Source organism: Pristiophorus japonicus, chromosome 18, assembly GCF_044704955.1.
Source record: "Pristiophorus japonicus isolate sPriJap1 chromosome 18, sPriJap1.hap1, whole genome shotgun sequence".
Taxonomy (NCBI): domain Eukaryota; kingdom Metazoa; phylum Chordata; class Chondrichthyes; family Pristiophoridae; genus Pristiophorus; species Pristiophorus japonicus.
In genome coordinates this window covers 76,875,161-76,890,455 of record NC_091994.1, presented here as the reverse complement: position 1 = coordinate 76,890,455, position 15,295 = coordinate 76,875,161, and the positions used below count along the sequence as shown (strand labels likewise).

The following is a 15,295-nucleotide window of genomic DNA, read 5'->3' as shown; positions in this document are numbered from 1 at the left end:
GCACACGTATATCCAGGCTATAAAGGTTGATAATGAAGAAGAAAGCTGTAGACTGTGGGAAGATATCAATTAACTAGTCAGGTGGACAGAACAGAGACAAATGGAATTCAATCCAGAGAAGTGGGAGGTAATGCATTTTGGGAGAGCTACCAAGGCAAGGGCATACACATTAAATGGTAGGACACTGAGAAATGTAGAGGAACAAAGAGACCTTGGAGTGCATGTCCACAGATCCTTGAAGTTAGCAGGCCAGGTAGATAAGGTGGTTAAGGAGGCAAACGGAATACTTGCCTTTGTTAGTCGAGGCATAGAATACAAGAGCAGGGAGTTTATGTCTGAAATGCATAAAACACTAGTTAGGCCACAGCTAGAGTACTGCATGCAGTTCTGGTCACCACATTATAGGGAAGATGTGATTGCACTAGAGAGGGTACAGAGGAGATTTACGAGGATGTTGCCTGGACTGAAGAATTTTTGCTGTAATGAAAGATTGGATAGGCTGAGTTTGTTTTCTTTGGAACAGAGGAGGCTGAGGGGAGACCTTATTGAGATGTATAAAATTATGAGGTGCCAAGGTAGATTGGATAGGATGGACCTATTTCCCTTAGCAGAGGGGTCAACAACTAGGGGCATAGATTTAAAGTAATTGGTAGAAGGTTTAGAGGGGATTTGAGGGGAAATGTATTCACCCAGAGGGTGGTAGGGGTCTGGAACTCACTGCCTGAAAGGGTGGTAGAGGCAGAAACCCTCACCGCATTTAAAATGTACTTGGATGTGCACTTGAAGTGCCGTAACCTACAGGGCTACGAACCAAGAGTTGAAAAGTGGGATTAGGCTGGACAGCTCTTTGTTGGCCGGCGCGGACACGATGGGCTGAAATGCCCTCCTTCCTTGTAGTAAATTTCTATGATTCTATGATTCTATAAAAGAATTACAATGTTTGAGAGGGAGGAATGCTTTGGACAGAACACTCACCCCAGACTTCTCATTCCCTTTAATGATGAGGTGGATGGATTGTCCTGCAATTTTCAGTCAGCGAAGCGACAGCAAACGACACTGACCTCAAAGAAAGATCTCGCAATCTCTCTGGCGAAAAATTTAGCTTTCTTGACCTTAATTTGATTTTAGCATTGTCAAAAGTGGATTCCCCAGCATAAAGAAGCAGTGATGTCATCAAGCTGTCTAAGCAGCCAATTACATTGAAGAATTCTCACAGACAGCAAACCAGGAAATAAAAAGCACTGATTAACTCACTTTTAAAATATTTTACACAGAGTGAAATAAAGATTGGTACATACAAATGGTATTAAAGAAGAAATTGGAATATCATAAACAACCTATAAAAAATATATTGTTATTCTTTTAAAAATCTAGCAATTTTTTTATCATAATGGAGAAATTTGACATTCCTCAAATATAGCATTCATTTTTCAGGGCCAGAACAGTTGTTCAGCAGTCAATACACCATTAAAACCCCAATTACACCTATTCCAACTAGGTTTAACTTTTTATGGGCTGTTTAACAGCGATATTCAATTGAAAAAGCTATGTTTTCATCAGTTCCACTGATTTCACCGATTGCCGGTTCTGGGGAGGTCCACAGCACAGCCTGTGATGGAGCAGGGAATGGCTAACGGCAACTTCAGGATTTACACGTTTATCTACGAATGTGCCAAATCCTGAAGTTACGGTCAGTTTCAGAATGACAATGACGGTGAATGCTGACAGATTCGCCACCATTATCCCCGCAAAATCCAGCTAATTTTGTATTTGCTGGCTGTTGGGATTTCTTCACTATTTAGTGCTCACGCTTGTTTTTAAAATCAATGGATAGATTAATTGATTATTGTTTTTTTTCACCAGATATTGGTTGCTTGCATTTACTTAGAGTCAATAAGTCACAAAAACAAATTGCTGAGCTATCAGTGACATTTACCTGTGGCATTCGGTCAGAGTTTATGGCCATATTTTGTACAGAATCATGGAATAATAGAAATTTACAGCACAGAAGGAGACCATTTCGGCCCATCGTGTCCGCGCCGAATGTTGAGGAATTCCACAACTGTTTGAAATTTAGCAACAGTCCTTTTTAATAATGCATCACTTACGCATAGAATTACCTTAAGCCTTTTTCTGGATACTAGTTTTTCAGCTGAGACATTAAATCGAAGCCCCGTCTGCCCTCTCAGGTGGCACTATTTGAAAAACAGCAGGGGAGTTCTCTTCAGTGGCCTGGCCAATATTTTTCCCTCAACCAACATCATTAGAAATAAATGATCTGGTCATCATCTCGTTGCTATTTGTGGGACCTTGCTGTGCGCATATGGGCTGCCACATTTCCTACATTCCAACAGCGGCTACAATTCATTGGCTGTAAAGTGCTTTGGGATGTCCTGAGGTCATGCATTGCGCTATATAGATAATTGTTCTTTCTTTTCTGCACTTTGAATTTAGTGGCCCCCTGCCCCCCACTTTCCCATTGAAGAATCGCGCTCAAAATGAGCGTAGGTTAGAGAGAGATATCTGGCCTACACTTTCTTTAAGTGTTGTTTATCACTGGGTGTGTACGGAATGCTGAATGTACCCTGTTTTTTTTTCAGATTTATCAAATACATTATTCTATTTGATTAATAGTTGAATATTAAACACAGAGTACAATCTCAAGCAGACAGTTGTGAAGTACATTGACAAAGGCCTGGGTGTAATCCACTCATGTTCCATTTTTGCCAATGTTGGTACATTGCCTGGTTACCCTAGCAACGGGGACTGCACAGAGGGAGTCTGAAAATGAACTACATTGAACGAGGTTGAGACTGTCAGAATGCAATAGACTTTTCAGTGATACCTTATCAGAATACTGTCCTGCCAATATTGATTCAGGACAGTTTAGGACAGCACAAGATAGATATGGCTGAGAAAAGCTATTTTCATCCTAGCTTATCATCCAGAAAATACAAAGGAAAAGTATAGACCAGGAGTAAAAGTTCTCAAGTGGGGAAAAGCCAATTTTACTAAACTGTGATGTGATTTTGCAAAAGTGGACTGGAAACAGCTATTGGAGGTAAATCAGTGTCAGTACAGTGGGAGGCATTCAAGGAGGTTATATTGAGGGTTCAGAGTAAATATGTTCACACAAAGAGAAAGGGTGGGGCTCCCAAATCTAGTGCCCCCTGGATGTCAAGGAGCATACAGGATAGAATAAAGAAAGAAATGTCAGCTTTGTCAGATACCGCGGGCTCAATGCTACAGAAAGCTTTGAGGAGTATCGAAAGTGCAGGGATGAAATTGAAAAGAAAATTAGGAAAGCAAAGAGAGGGCATGAAAAAATACTGGCAAGAAAAATCAAGGAAAACCCAAAGATGTTTTATAAATACATAAAGAGCAATAGGTTAACTGAGGAAAGAGTAGGGCCTATTAGAGGCCAAAAACGTAACTTGTGTGTGGAGACGGAAGACGTGGTTATCATTCTCAATGAATACTTTGCATCTGTCTTCACAAAAAAGCGGGACAATTCAGACATTGTACTTAAGGAGGATGAGTGTGAAATATTAGATGAAATAAACATAATGAGAGAGGATATATTAAGGCGTTTAGCATCTTTGAAAGTAGAAAATCCTCTGGCCTGGAAGAAGTGTATCCCAAGCTGTTAACAGAAACATAGAAACATAGAAAATAGGTGCAGGAGTAGGCCATTTGGCCCTTCTAGCTCGGTCCTAAATGGCTTCCCCCTTATCCTTAGACTGTGTCCCCTGGTTCTGGACTTCCCCAACATTGGGAACATTCTTCCTGCATCTAACCTGTCGAACCCCGTCAGAATTTTAAACGTTTCTATGAGATCCCCTCTCATTCTTCTGAACTCCAGTGAATACAAGCCCAGTTGATCCAGTCTTTCTTGATAGGTCAGTCCCGCCATCCTGGGAATCAGTCTGGTGAACCTTCGCTGCACTCCCTCAATAGCAAGAATGTCCTTCCTCAGGTTAGGAGACCAAAACTGTACACAATACTCCAGGTGTGGCCTCACCAAGACCCTGTACAATTGTAGCAACACCTCCCTACCCCTGTACTCAAATCCCCTCGCTATGAAGGCCAACATGCCATTTGCTTTCTTAACCGCCTGCTGTACCTGCATGCCAACCTTCAATGACTGATGTACCATGACACCCAGGTCTCTTTGCACCTCCCCTTTTCCTAATCTGTCACCATTCAGATAATAGTCCGTCTCTCTGTTTTTACCACCAAAGTGGATAACCTCACATTTATCCACATTATACTTCATCTGCCATGCATTTGCCCACTCACCTAACCTATCCAAGTTGCTCTGCAGCCTCATAGCATCCTCCTCGCAGCTCACACTGCCATCCAACTTAGTGTCATCCGCAAATTTGGAGATACTACATTTAATCCCCTCGTCTAAATCATTAATGTACAGTGTAAACAGCTGGGGCCCCAGCACAGAACCTTGCGGTACCCCACTAGTCACTGCCTGCCATTCTGAAAAGTCCCCATTTACTCCTACTCTTTGCTTCCTGTCTGACAACCAGTTCTCAATCCATGTCAGCACACTACCCCCAATCCCATGTGCTTTAATTTTGCACATTAATCTCTTGTGTGGGACCTTGTCGAAAGCCTTCTGAAAGTCCAAATATACCACATCAACTGGTTCTCCCTTGTCCACTCTACTGGAAACATCCTCAAAATATTCCAGAAGATTTGTCAAGCATGATTTCCCTTTCACAAATCCATGCTGACTTGGACCTATCATGTTACCTCTTTCCAAATGCACTGCTATGACATCCTTAATAATTGATTCCATCATTTTACCCACTACCGATGTCAGGCTGACCGGTCTATAATTCCCTGTTTTCTCTCTCCCTCCTTTTTTAAAAAGTGGGGTTACATTGGCTACCCTCCACTCCATAGGAACTGATCCAGAGTCAATGGAATGTTGGAAAATGACTGTCAATGCATCCACTATTTCCAAGGCCACCTCCTTAAGTACTCTGGGATGCAGTCCATCAGGCCCTGGGGATTTATCGGCCTTCAATCCCATCAATTTCCCCCACACAATTTCCCGACTAATAAGGATTTCCCTCAGTTCCTCCTCCTTACTAGACCCTCCGACCCCTTTTATATCCGGAAGGTTGTTTGTGTCCTCCTCAGTGAATACCAAACCAAAGTACTTGTTCAATTGGTCCGCCATTTCTTTGTTCCCCGTTATGACTTCCCCTGATTCTGACTGCAGGGGACCTACGTTTGTCTTTACTAACCTTTTTCTCTTTACATATCTATAGAAACTTTTGCAATCTGTCTTAATGTTCCCTGCAAGCTTCTTCTCGTACTCCATTTTCCCTGCCCTAATCAAACCCTTTGTCCTCCTCTGCTGAGTTCTAAATTTCTCCCAGTCCCCGGGTTCGCTGCTATTTCTGGCCAATTTGTATGCCACTTCCTTGACTTTAATGCTATCCCTGATTTCCCTTGATAGCCACGGTTGAGCCACCTTCCCTTTTTTATTTTTACGCCAGAAAGGAATGTACAATTGTTGTAGTTCATCCATGCGGTCTCTAAATGTCTGCCATTGCCCATCCACAGTCAACCCCTTTAGTATCATTCGCCAATCTATCCTAGCCAATTCATGCCTCATACCTTCAAAGTTACCCTTCTTTAAGTTCTGGACCATGGTCTCTGAATTAACTGTTTCATTCTCCATCCTAATGCAGAATTCCACCATATTATGGTCACTCTTCCCCAAGGGGCCTCGCACAACGAGATTGCTAATTAATCCTCCCTCATTACACAACACCCAGTCTAAGATGGCCTCCCCCCTAGTTGGTTCCTCAACATATTGGTCTAAAAAACCATCCCTTATGCACTCCAGGAAATCCTCCTCCACCGTATTGCTTCAAGTTTGGTTAACCCAATCTATGTGCATATTAAAGTCACCCATTATAACTGCTGTACCTTTATTGCATGCACCCCTAATTTCATGTTTGATGCCCTCCCCAACATCACTACTACTGTTTGGAGGTCTGTACACAACTCCCATTAAAGTTTTTTGCCTTTTGGTATTCTGCAGCTCTACCCATATAGATTCCACATCATCCAAGCTAATGTCCTTCCGAACTATTGCCTTAATTTGCTCCTTAACCAGCAATGCTACCCCACCTCCTTTTCCTTTTATTCTATCTTTCCTGAATGTTGAATACCCCTGGATGTTGAGTTCCGAGCCCTGATCATCCTGGAGCCACGTTTCCGTAATCCCAATCACATCATATTTGTTAACATCTATTTGCACAGTTAATTCATCTACCTTATTGCGGATACTCCTTGAATTAAGACACAAAGCCTTCAGGCTTGTTTTTTTAACACCCTTTGTCCTTTTAGAATTTTGCTGTACAGTGGCCCTTTTTGTTCTTTGCCTTGGGTTTCTCTGCCCTCCACTTTTCCTCATCTCCTTTCTGTCTTTTGCTTTTGCCTCCTTTTTGTTTCCCTCTGTCTCCCTGCATTGGTTCCCATCCCCCTGCCATATTAGTTTAAATCCTCCCCAACAGCACTGGCAAACACTCCCCCTCGGACATTGGTTCCTAGGGGGAGTAGGGTTCCTAAGAAGCAAGTAAGGAAATAGCTGAGGCTCTGATCATCATTATACAAAGCTCCTTGGCTACAGGCATGATTCCAGAGGACTGAAGTACTGCTAATGTTGTACCGTTATTTAAGAAAGGAGAAATGGATAGATCGAGTAATTACAGGCGATCCGCCTAAACTCGGTGGTGGGCAACTTATTGGAAAATATTCTGAGGGACAATCTAAATAATCATTTAGAAAGGCATGAATTAATCAAGGACAGTCAGCATGGATTTGTTAAGGGAAGGTCGTGGCTGATTAACTTGATTGAATTTTTTGAGGAGGTAACAGGGAGGGTCGATGAGGCTGTTACATTTGATGTAGTGTATATGGATTTTAGCAAGGCTTTTGAAAAGGTCCCACATGGCAGGTTGATCAGAAAAGTAAAAGCCCATGGGATCCAAGGGAAAGTGGCAAGTTGGATCCAAAATTGGCTCAGTGGCAGGAAGCAAAGGGTAATTAATGGTCAACGGATGTTTGTGTGAGTGGAAAGCTGTTTCCACTAAGGTTCCGCAGAGCTCCTTTGCTTTTTGTGGTATACATCAATGATTTAGACTTCGATATAGGGAGCATGATTAAGAAGTTTGCAGATGATACAAAAATTGTTAATGTGGTTGATAGTGAGTAAGATATCGGTAGACTGCAGCAGGATATCAATGAATGGTCAGGTGGACAGAAAAGTGGCAAATGAAATTCAATCCAGTTAAGTGTGAGATAATGCATTTGGGGAGGGCTAACAAGGCAAGGGAATGCATAATAAATGGTAGGATATGGAGAGTGTAGAGGAACAAAGAAACCTTGGAGTGCATGTCCCCAGATCCCTGAAGGTAACAGGCCAGGTAGATAAGGTGGTTAAGAAGGCATACGGGATACTTTCCTTTATTAGCCGAGGCACAGAATTTAAGAGCAAGAGGCTATGCCAAAACTGTATAAAACACTAGTTAGGTCATAGCTGCACTACTGCATTCAGTTCTGGTCACCACATTACAGGAAAGAAGTGATTGCACTCGAGAGCGTACAGAGGAGATTTATGAGGACGTTGACTGGACTGGATAATTTTAGCTATGAGGAAAGATTGGATAGGCTGGGGTTGTTTTCTTTGGAACAGAGAAGGCTGAGGGGAGACTTAATTGAGGTGTATAAAATTATGAGGGGCCTGGACAGAGTGAATAAGAAGTGCCTATTTCCCTTAGCAGAGGGGTCAATAATCAGGGGGCATAGATTTAAAGTAATTGGTAGAAGGATTAGAGGGGAATTGAGGAGAAAATTATGCATACAGAAGATGGTGGAGGTCTAGAACTCACTGCCTGAGAGGCAGAAACTCTCGTTGCATTTAAAACATACTTGGATATGCACTTGAAGTGCTGTAACCTGCAAGGCTACGGACCAAGAACTGGAAAGTGGGATTAGGCTGGATAGCTTTGAGGATTGTACCGAGCAGTTAGGCAATGCTCGATAGCATGACGAGTGAGCTAATTGCCGAACTGGTCGGATACAAACTGTGGTCCATTGTCAGTGTTTATGACCTCTGGAGACCCCACTTTGTGAACATATGCTGCAGAATAGTGACAATCGTTGATGAGGTCACTGAACTTGTTGTAGCGATTTCTGGCCATTTGGAATGCAGGTCCTATACTATAACAAGGAAATGCTTGTACTGTGGCGTTGCTTCAACTGGACTGAAGATATCCAACTGAAGTTGTTGCCATGGTCTTTGTGGCCATGGAATGGACTTCATTAGCGCCGGTTGGTTGTTTGTGGCCTTTTCACTCAGACTGCGTGCTTCACAGTGTGAGATGAACTCCTCGATGCGAGTGTCAATCTCAGGCCACCATACTAAATCTCGACTTCTCTGCTTCATGCGGACAATGCCAGGGTGTCCAGCATGTGCCAATGAGAAAACGTGCTGTTGAAGCGACTTGGGAATTACTGCTCTATCACCACGAGCTGGGCAGCCATCGGGCCAAAGGGAAAATTAATCGTGAAGTCTGTGGAAGGTTTTCAGCTTGTCCGGAATTTGCTGAGGCCACTCAGTCTGGAGGAAGTAACACATGTGCTGGAGCGTAGCATCACTCTGTGATTTAGTTTTGAGTTTGTCGCAGGAGACAAGGTTTCTGATGGACTGAGTGATGATCGACGTGACATATGTGTCGTCATCTGTGAACAAGTCAGCACCAGAGTCCGAAACAGGTGTTGAGCGGCTGAGCATGTCAGCTACGTGGTTGCAATTGCCAGCGATGTACTGTACATCAAAGTTATACTGATGAAGGCGATCTGACCATCGGCTGATTCATACTGGTCTGTGCCCAGATCCAGTTGTAGCGACTAGCGTAGTTAGCGCTTGGTGATCCGTACGGAGGATACATTTCCTGCCATAGAGGTAGATGTGCCAGCGTTCACATGCGTAGATGCAAGTGAGTATTTCCCATTCCCCTGTAGAGTATTTACGTTCTGCAGACGAGAGTGTGTGAGAGGCGAAGGCTACTTGGCGTTCCAGGCCGTCAATCCATTGCGAGAACACAACACCCAAGGCGGTGCCTGATGCATCCATGGTGATGTACTTAGTGGCAAACGGATCAAAGTGTGCGAGGATAGGAGAGGATGTGATTTTCTCCTTAAGCGTGGTGAATGCCTGAACCTGGGAATCTGTCCATTCCCAAGGGATGTCCTTGCGCAGCAACTTACGAAGTGGTTCGGCAATGTGTGTGTAGTGCGGGACGATCTTCAGATAGAAGTTGCAAGTGCCGAGGAATGATGAAAGTTCTTTGACGTTGGTAGCCTCCTGCATTCGCTAGTTCGTGTCAATGTTGTCAAGTGTCAGCTTGACACCTTGTGCTGTGACTCTGTAGTCCAGAAAGTTTATTTCTCCAGCAGCGAATGTACGGTTATCGGCATTGTGTAATGTTACGTGTAGCAAGTCTAGCCATAACTGCATGAAGTCGCTGGTCATGTTCTTCCATTGTCCGTCCATGGACGACGATATCATCCAGCAGATTGAGAGCTCCCTCTATGCCTGCTAGCATAGTAATGACAATCTTCTGAAATGCACTTGGTACAGAAGATAGTCCGTGGGGCATGCGTTGTTACTGATACAGACCATCATTCATCGTGAATGCCATGAGCGTTTTGCTGGCCTCCGCTAGGGGTACTTGCAGGTAACTGCAGCACATGTCGAGTTTCGTAAAAACTGTTGAATCATGGAATTTTGAAGACAGTTCGTTGATGGTAGGAAGAGGATACTTGTCGGGGATGATGGCCTTGTTGAGCTCTTTCAGGTCGATGCATAGATGGATCTCCCTATTTTTACGCAAAGCAATGACTAAGTTCGAGATCCAGGTGAGGAGTCGACGCTCTCAATGATTCCTTGAGATTCGAGTCGCGGTAATTCTGTGGTCGCGAGCCACGAATGGGAGACAGCGAAGTCGCTGCGTAACCGGTTACGGAAGTGTCAACGCCGGGGCAATGGCAGAATTTTGTTGTCACTCCAAACCCTGTGAAGATTGAGGGATACTGCTTGTGAAAGTCCACCGTGTACACAGGTGTGCCCTTGGGTCGTAAACTTTGAACCCAAGCTTGTCAAAAAGACCAACACCTATGAGGCTTCAATCCTTTCGCGACATAAAAGAAAAAGTTCTCCAATGTTATGTCCTTGTAGTATATCGGGATAGATATGACCCCAAGTACCTCAATTTTGGAGTCGGAGTTTGCATGTAGACTGGAAGTTGCGGGCTGCAGTTGACAGTGCCTGAAGTGTACACAGCCTCGCTCAATATGGAAACTTTGGCTCCAAGGTCAATGAGGAGGCAGATGGGCATGCCGTCAATGTTTGCATCACAGTCCTTGGATTTGCCCGAACCAATGTGTGAAATGTCACTAACGGTGTAAACGATACTGGGTTCATCACTATCAAGGTTGTCCACATGTCGAATGTGCTGCGGTGAGCGACAGACACTAGCAAAATGGTCATTTTACCAGATGCAGAGCATTTCTTCCCACGTGCAGGGCAGTTAGGACACTTTGCTGAATGTGACTTGTCCCCATAGTTAAAGTTGTAGAAGTTAGGCCCGCGATCTGTAGTGGGTGGCTTACTACTAGCCCTGGGTCTCTGCTGTGATTTCCACTTTGGACGAATGCCTTGACATGGGCTGTAGCTGACATTTGCTGCACAGTGGGAGCAGGGGATCTGATCACTTTTGAATTGGAAAGCGTTGATTCGATTTGGATGGACAAATTGGTTGCTTTGTCCAATGACATTTTGTCACCCTCCATTAGCAAGCGTTCCTGAATGTGGGGGATCACTGTTTTCACAATCATTTGATCCCTGATCGTTTCCTCTGTAAATGCTACAAAGTTACACATAGCGGCCATTTTAGTTAATGAAATGATGTACTGATTGATTGGTTCACCGTTCCCTTGCACCCTTTTCTGAAATGTTTATCTCTCCATCATGATACTTTGGGCCAAAATATTTCTCTAGGGTGCTTACCGCTTTGTTGTAGGACTTTGTGTCTTCGATTTGGCTAAAGATGTGTTGACCTTCGGTGCCGAGGCAGTGGATCAGTATTGCACAGCGATGAGCTGGTGTTACATTGTCGCCGTCTAACCCACTCGCCATGATGTACGTAGCAAAACTTTTTATCCATCTCGGCCACGGAATTGGAGGGTCCCCGGGTGTGGAAAGAAAAGGCAGCGTGGGGCGGTGGGTGCGGGGGGTAGGGAGGTTAATTTGATCCCAACCTCGTCGCCAAATTACGTTGTGTACATAAATAAACAGACTAACTGAACCAGGAGTAAAGTAACATAACTGTCCTTTATAGCAACTCCCCAACATGGTGTCTCAAACCAGCATGAACCAGAATGTTTGCAGCAACTGTGAATAGCTCCCGCAGAGTCTTAATGCCTGCCTAGTGAGCTGTAACAAACAAATAGAGTATGAACACACCATCCATCTTGTCACCTTTTTTAAAGATGGGGGTTACATTAGTCTCCTTCCAGTGAACAGAAACCATTCTAGAGTGCAGTGAGCTATTAAAAATACAGGCTAGGGGCTCACACAGCATGTGTCTAATCTCTCTGAGGATCCTCAGGTGGCTATGTTTGGCCCGGCTGCTCTATCTATTTTCAAATTATTAATTCTATCTAAAATAGTATGTTCATCCAATTTAATATTACTAGTTTTATTATTAAAATCATTCAATTCTAATAGTCGAGCATCATCTTCAAGAGTGAAGACCGATCCAAAGTATTAATTTAATATTTCTGCCATACCCAGTGAGTTCTTTGTAATCTGTCCTTGAACATCCTTCAATGACCCAATAGAGTTTTTAATAGTTCCCTGACTCTTCGCATAATTGAAAAAGCTTTACCTATTACTTCTACAATTGTCTACGAAAATCTTTTTCATTAGCTTTTTAACTGATCAAATAGCAGCTTTCGTTTTCTTCAGCTGTTCCTTATACTCAACTCTGTCTGGTTGAGTATTAGATGCCTTTAAGTTATAGAAACATTTCTGTTTACATTTTATTTGTCTTTGTATATAACCTTGGCCTTTTCTTATCACACTTCCTTCATTTGACTTTGGGCACATATTTGTCTTCCACATTTTTTATCTTGTTTTTAAAAACTTTCCATTTGTGTTCTACATTAGTCTCATCGGCACTCGGTAGGGTTAGCCAATTTGTACCAGAGAATGCCATCCCTTCAAAATATTGTCCATTGCAACCAACATTCCAGGGCAAACCTCAAGATAGGGTTGAAAATATAAAGTAACTTACCTCAACGAAGAAAAATCAGCCCTCCATAGTTTAAAAAATAAATCTGACAACCTGTTACATTTCCCAATTTACTAAACTGGAATCTATTTTTACAGTGCTTCAGAGCAGTTGTATTCATTGTTAAATAGCTTTGAGTACAAAAAGATAATGGTCACATTACTAATCAAAACAGTTTAAGAAATCCCCTTTCCGGCTGAGCCGTACAGACGAGAAGGCTCCCAGACTCATTCAGCACTGATCAGATTATCTCAGCCAGGAAGGTTGTTCAGATACTATAGGTGACCCTCACTCCCCTGGGTTAGAGAGGGAAACATTGGTCTGTATTCGCTCTCCTAACCATTACTCAGTGGTCCTTATTAGATGTCTTTAATGGATAGTGTCGAGGCTTGGACAGAGTTGGGATCAGTTGGGATTCACCTGTAATGAATAGTCTGCTGACAGACCCTGTCATGACTAACAGATGAATAAGGGTCACTTGGGTCACTGGAGGGCAACCAGTGCCCAGGAGTCAATGCCTTCAGGAGAGGATGGAGAAGGGTTGAAAACTGATGAGAGAGAAAGTTTGGAACTAAAATGGTGCGCCATGTACATAATTAAGTAAAAACAACTATAACATGTGGTTCTGTGTCTTATGCTGGAAACATTGGGTATTCAAGGAGTGGTCTTTGATGTTCTGTTCAGGTCATAGTTCAGAATTTTTGTCACTGGTGACAATCACTGATGTTGGTGTCCCACTTCAAAAACTGTTCTGAACATTAATCTCCTTTTGCGGCCAGTTTATGATTTGTTTAAATAGGATGGCAACAAGCCTCTCAAATCTGCCCTTAATGAGGGTTCTATTACTTACAGTTAAAATCCTTGTGGGAAATGTATAATTTTATTTAGCTTGTTTGGGGAGGCATTTCCTTTTTCGTAAGGTGAGAGGGTGAAGGCCAGAGGTCACGCTGAAATACAGTGCTGTATATTACAGAGTGGCAGTGGAGGCCGGACACCACGCCTGTCTGCCTGGTCTCTCAGTTAGGGAGCGGCCAGTGTTGCGAGCGGTGGTGGAGGGACATCAGCTCCCTGCCGTGCAGCTAACTCGAGAGAGCCAAGGAAGAGGCCCAGCCTCCTGGGTGGGGAATAGTCCATTTTTCTGGGATGAACCTAAGGAACAATTTGAATGGGAAAGATGAATATATATGTCTATATTTAAATAACTACAGAATAATGCAACAATCATTTGTAGGAATTTTACCCTCAATCCACAAACATTCAAAATGTTGTGGTAAAGTGGGAGCTTAATCGCTTATTAATTGTGTGTGACTCAACATTTGAAGGAAAATTGGGCCCAATTCAGATGAATAATTGATGTTTTATATATGTTGTTATTAAGGGTGTCTGCCTGCTAATTTTTAATACGTTCCATAAACTTTGATTACATAAAAAAGGACTTTAAAATGTTTTAGTTAAATTTTCAACAAAACTGAAGTTGTTAATGTGCCCGGTTTTAGGGGCCTTGATCAAAGTAGCACTTAGCTTAAAATATCTGAAGAGTTCGATCATTAAAGGTTAGAGGTTGATGCTCTAATAACGTGACAAAGTGCCACTTTACACAGACTTTTTCTTTCAAGCTTAGCTTGTAGTAGGCCTAACTAGGCCTGCTTGATGTGTATTACGTGCCAGCACGTGCAAGCCCATTTCTCTGCTCACTGCAGAACACCTCCATCTGAACGGCAGCTAATCCCAGTGCCCTTCGTATCGGAGAAATGGTTTGAAATCTCCTGCTGACTGGCCGAAGGCTCATACTCCTCGGGCGGGCAGACAACCGTCACCTTTCTAACTCTTGGTAAGTATGACTCTCCAGTTCAGACCATCTGCTCCTTTCACAGTTGATTGTTAATATTGTCCCAGGAGGCAAGGCCAGATATCAAAGAGAAAAAGAAAATCCAGTGTAACCTTAGCTGGGACCAATTCCATTCAGTGCATCCTAATGGCATTGTTGGTATTTCCATGGTAACATCTCACATCAGTCAAAGTGTGAGAGAATATACTACGCTGCGTCCTGTAGCAACTTTATTCTCGAATGGGCAGCAAAGCCATTTCTTGACTGTGCTATCATCCCAGTTATGTCAATTGGGATCTACTTTGGACATTTCCAAATTCATGCTGCCCAGATTATTTGGTGTTCAGCTAACATGCGTCGTCAAGGTTAGCGTAGTTCCAGTTTACTTGAGGATCTATCAGATATTCCAACAAATTTAAATCCCAATTAATTTATAGAGATCCCACAAAAAAATGATAAGATGTTGAATCCGAATGTGTGGCCTAGGATCAAAGCCCACTGGGCACATCAAGTCCTACCCAACAATGCTTGTGGACACAATGGAACTTTGCACCACCTGATAGTGCCAGTTGTTCTTTTACACTCATGAGAAAGACACTTATACCAAAAACATTTGTGAGTTGTAGGTCCTTTGCACTCCTGAAAAAACAATGGGTCTGCATGGCCTCAGGTGTGCTATCTTACACAATTTAAGAGGCAAGATACATTATTGGGTAAAAACTGCCTTAAATATAAGCCTGTCATAAGTAAAGTGGTGATTTGAAGATTGAAATAATCACAAGGAAAGCCAGATTGAAGTAGTGCGATGTTCAAATAGGCACCCATCAAATATTCATAATTTTCAGGAGAAAATAGTAGTTTAATAGAGGAACATGCAAATTGTCATGGGGAAAATCACTTATCCATTTAATCCCACTTTTCCTCCTTTCTCTCCTGTCCTTTAGAAATCTTTCTCAGTGATGTTGTGGATGAACATCTGAATTCAGGAATAAAACTGATGAGGGGTCAGGGAAAAACATTTGAACATTGACTATACAGTGACCATTCAACTTGGCACTAAATATCAGAGAAACAT

The 15,295-nt window shown here is 42.8% G+C and overlaps 1 protein-coding gene across 1 annotated transcript in view; it reads left to right on the top strand.

The window, feature by feature from the left end:
• The window catches only part of ajap1 (adherens junctions associated protein 1), a 200,492-nt gene extending 186,327 nt beyond the window's left edge, over positions 1 to 14,165 (top strand). Inside the window, exon 4 of the mRNA XM_070860916.1 lies at positions 14,093 to 14,165. Within this exon, the coding sequence (XP_070717017.1) occupies positions 14,093 to 14,165 (73 nt within the window). The remainder of the gene's footprint in view (positions 1 to 14,092) is intronic.
• Positions 14,166 to 15,295: the final 1,130 nt, after the last annotated feature.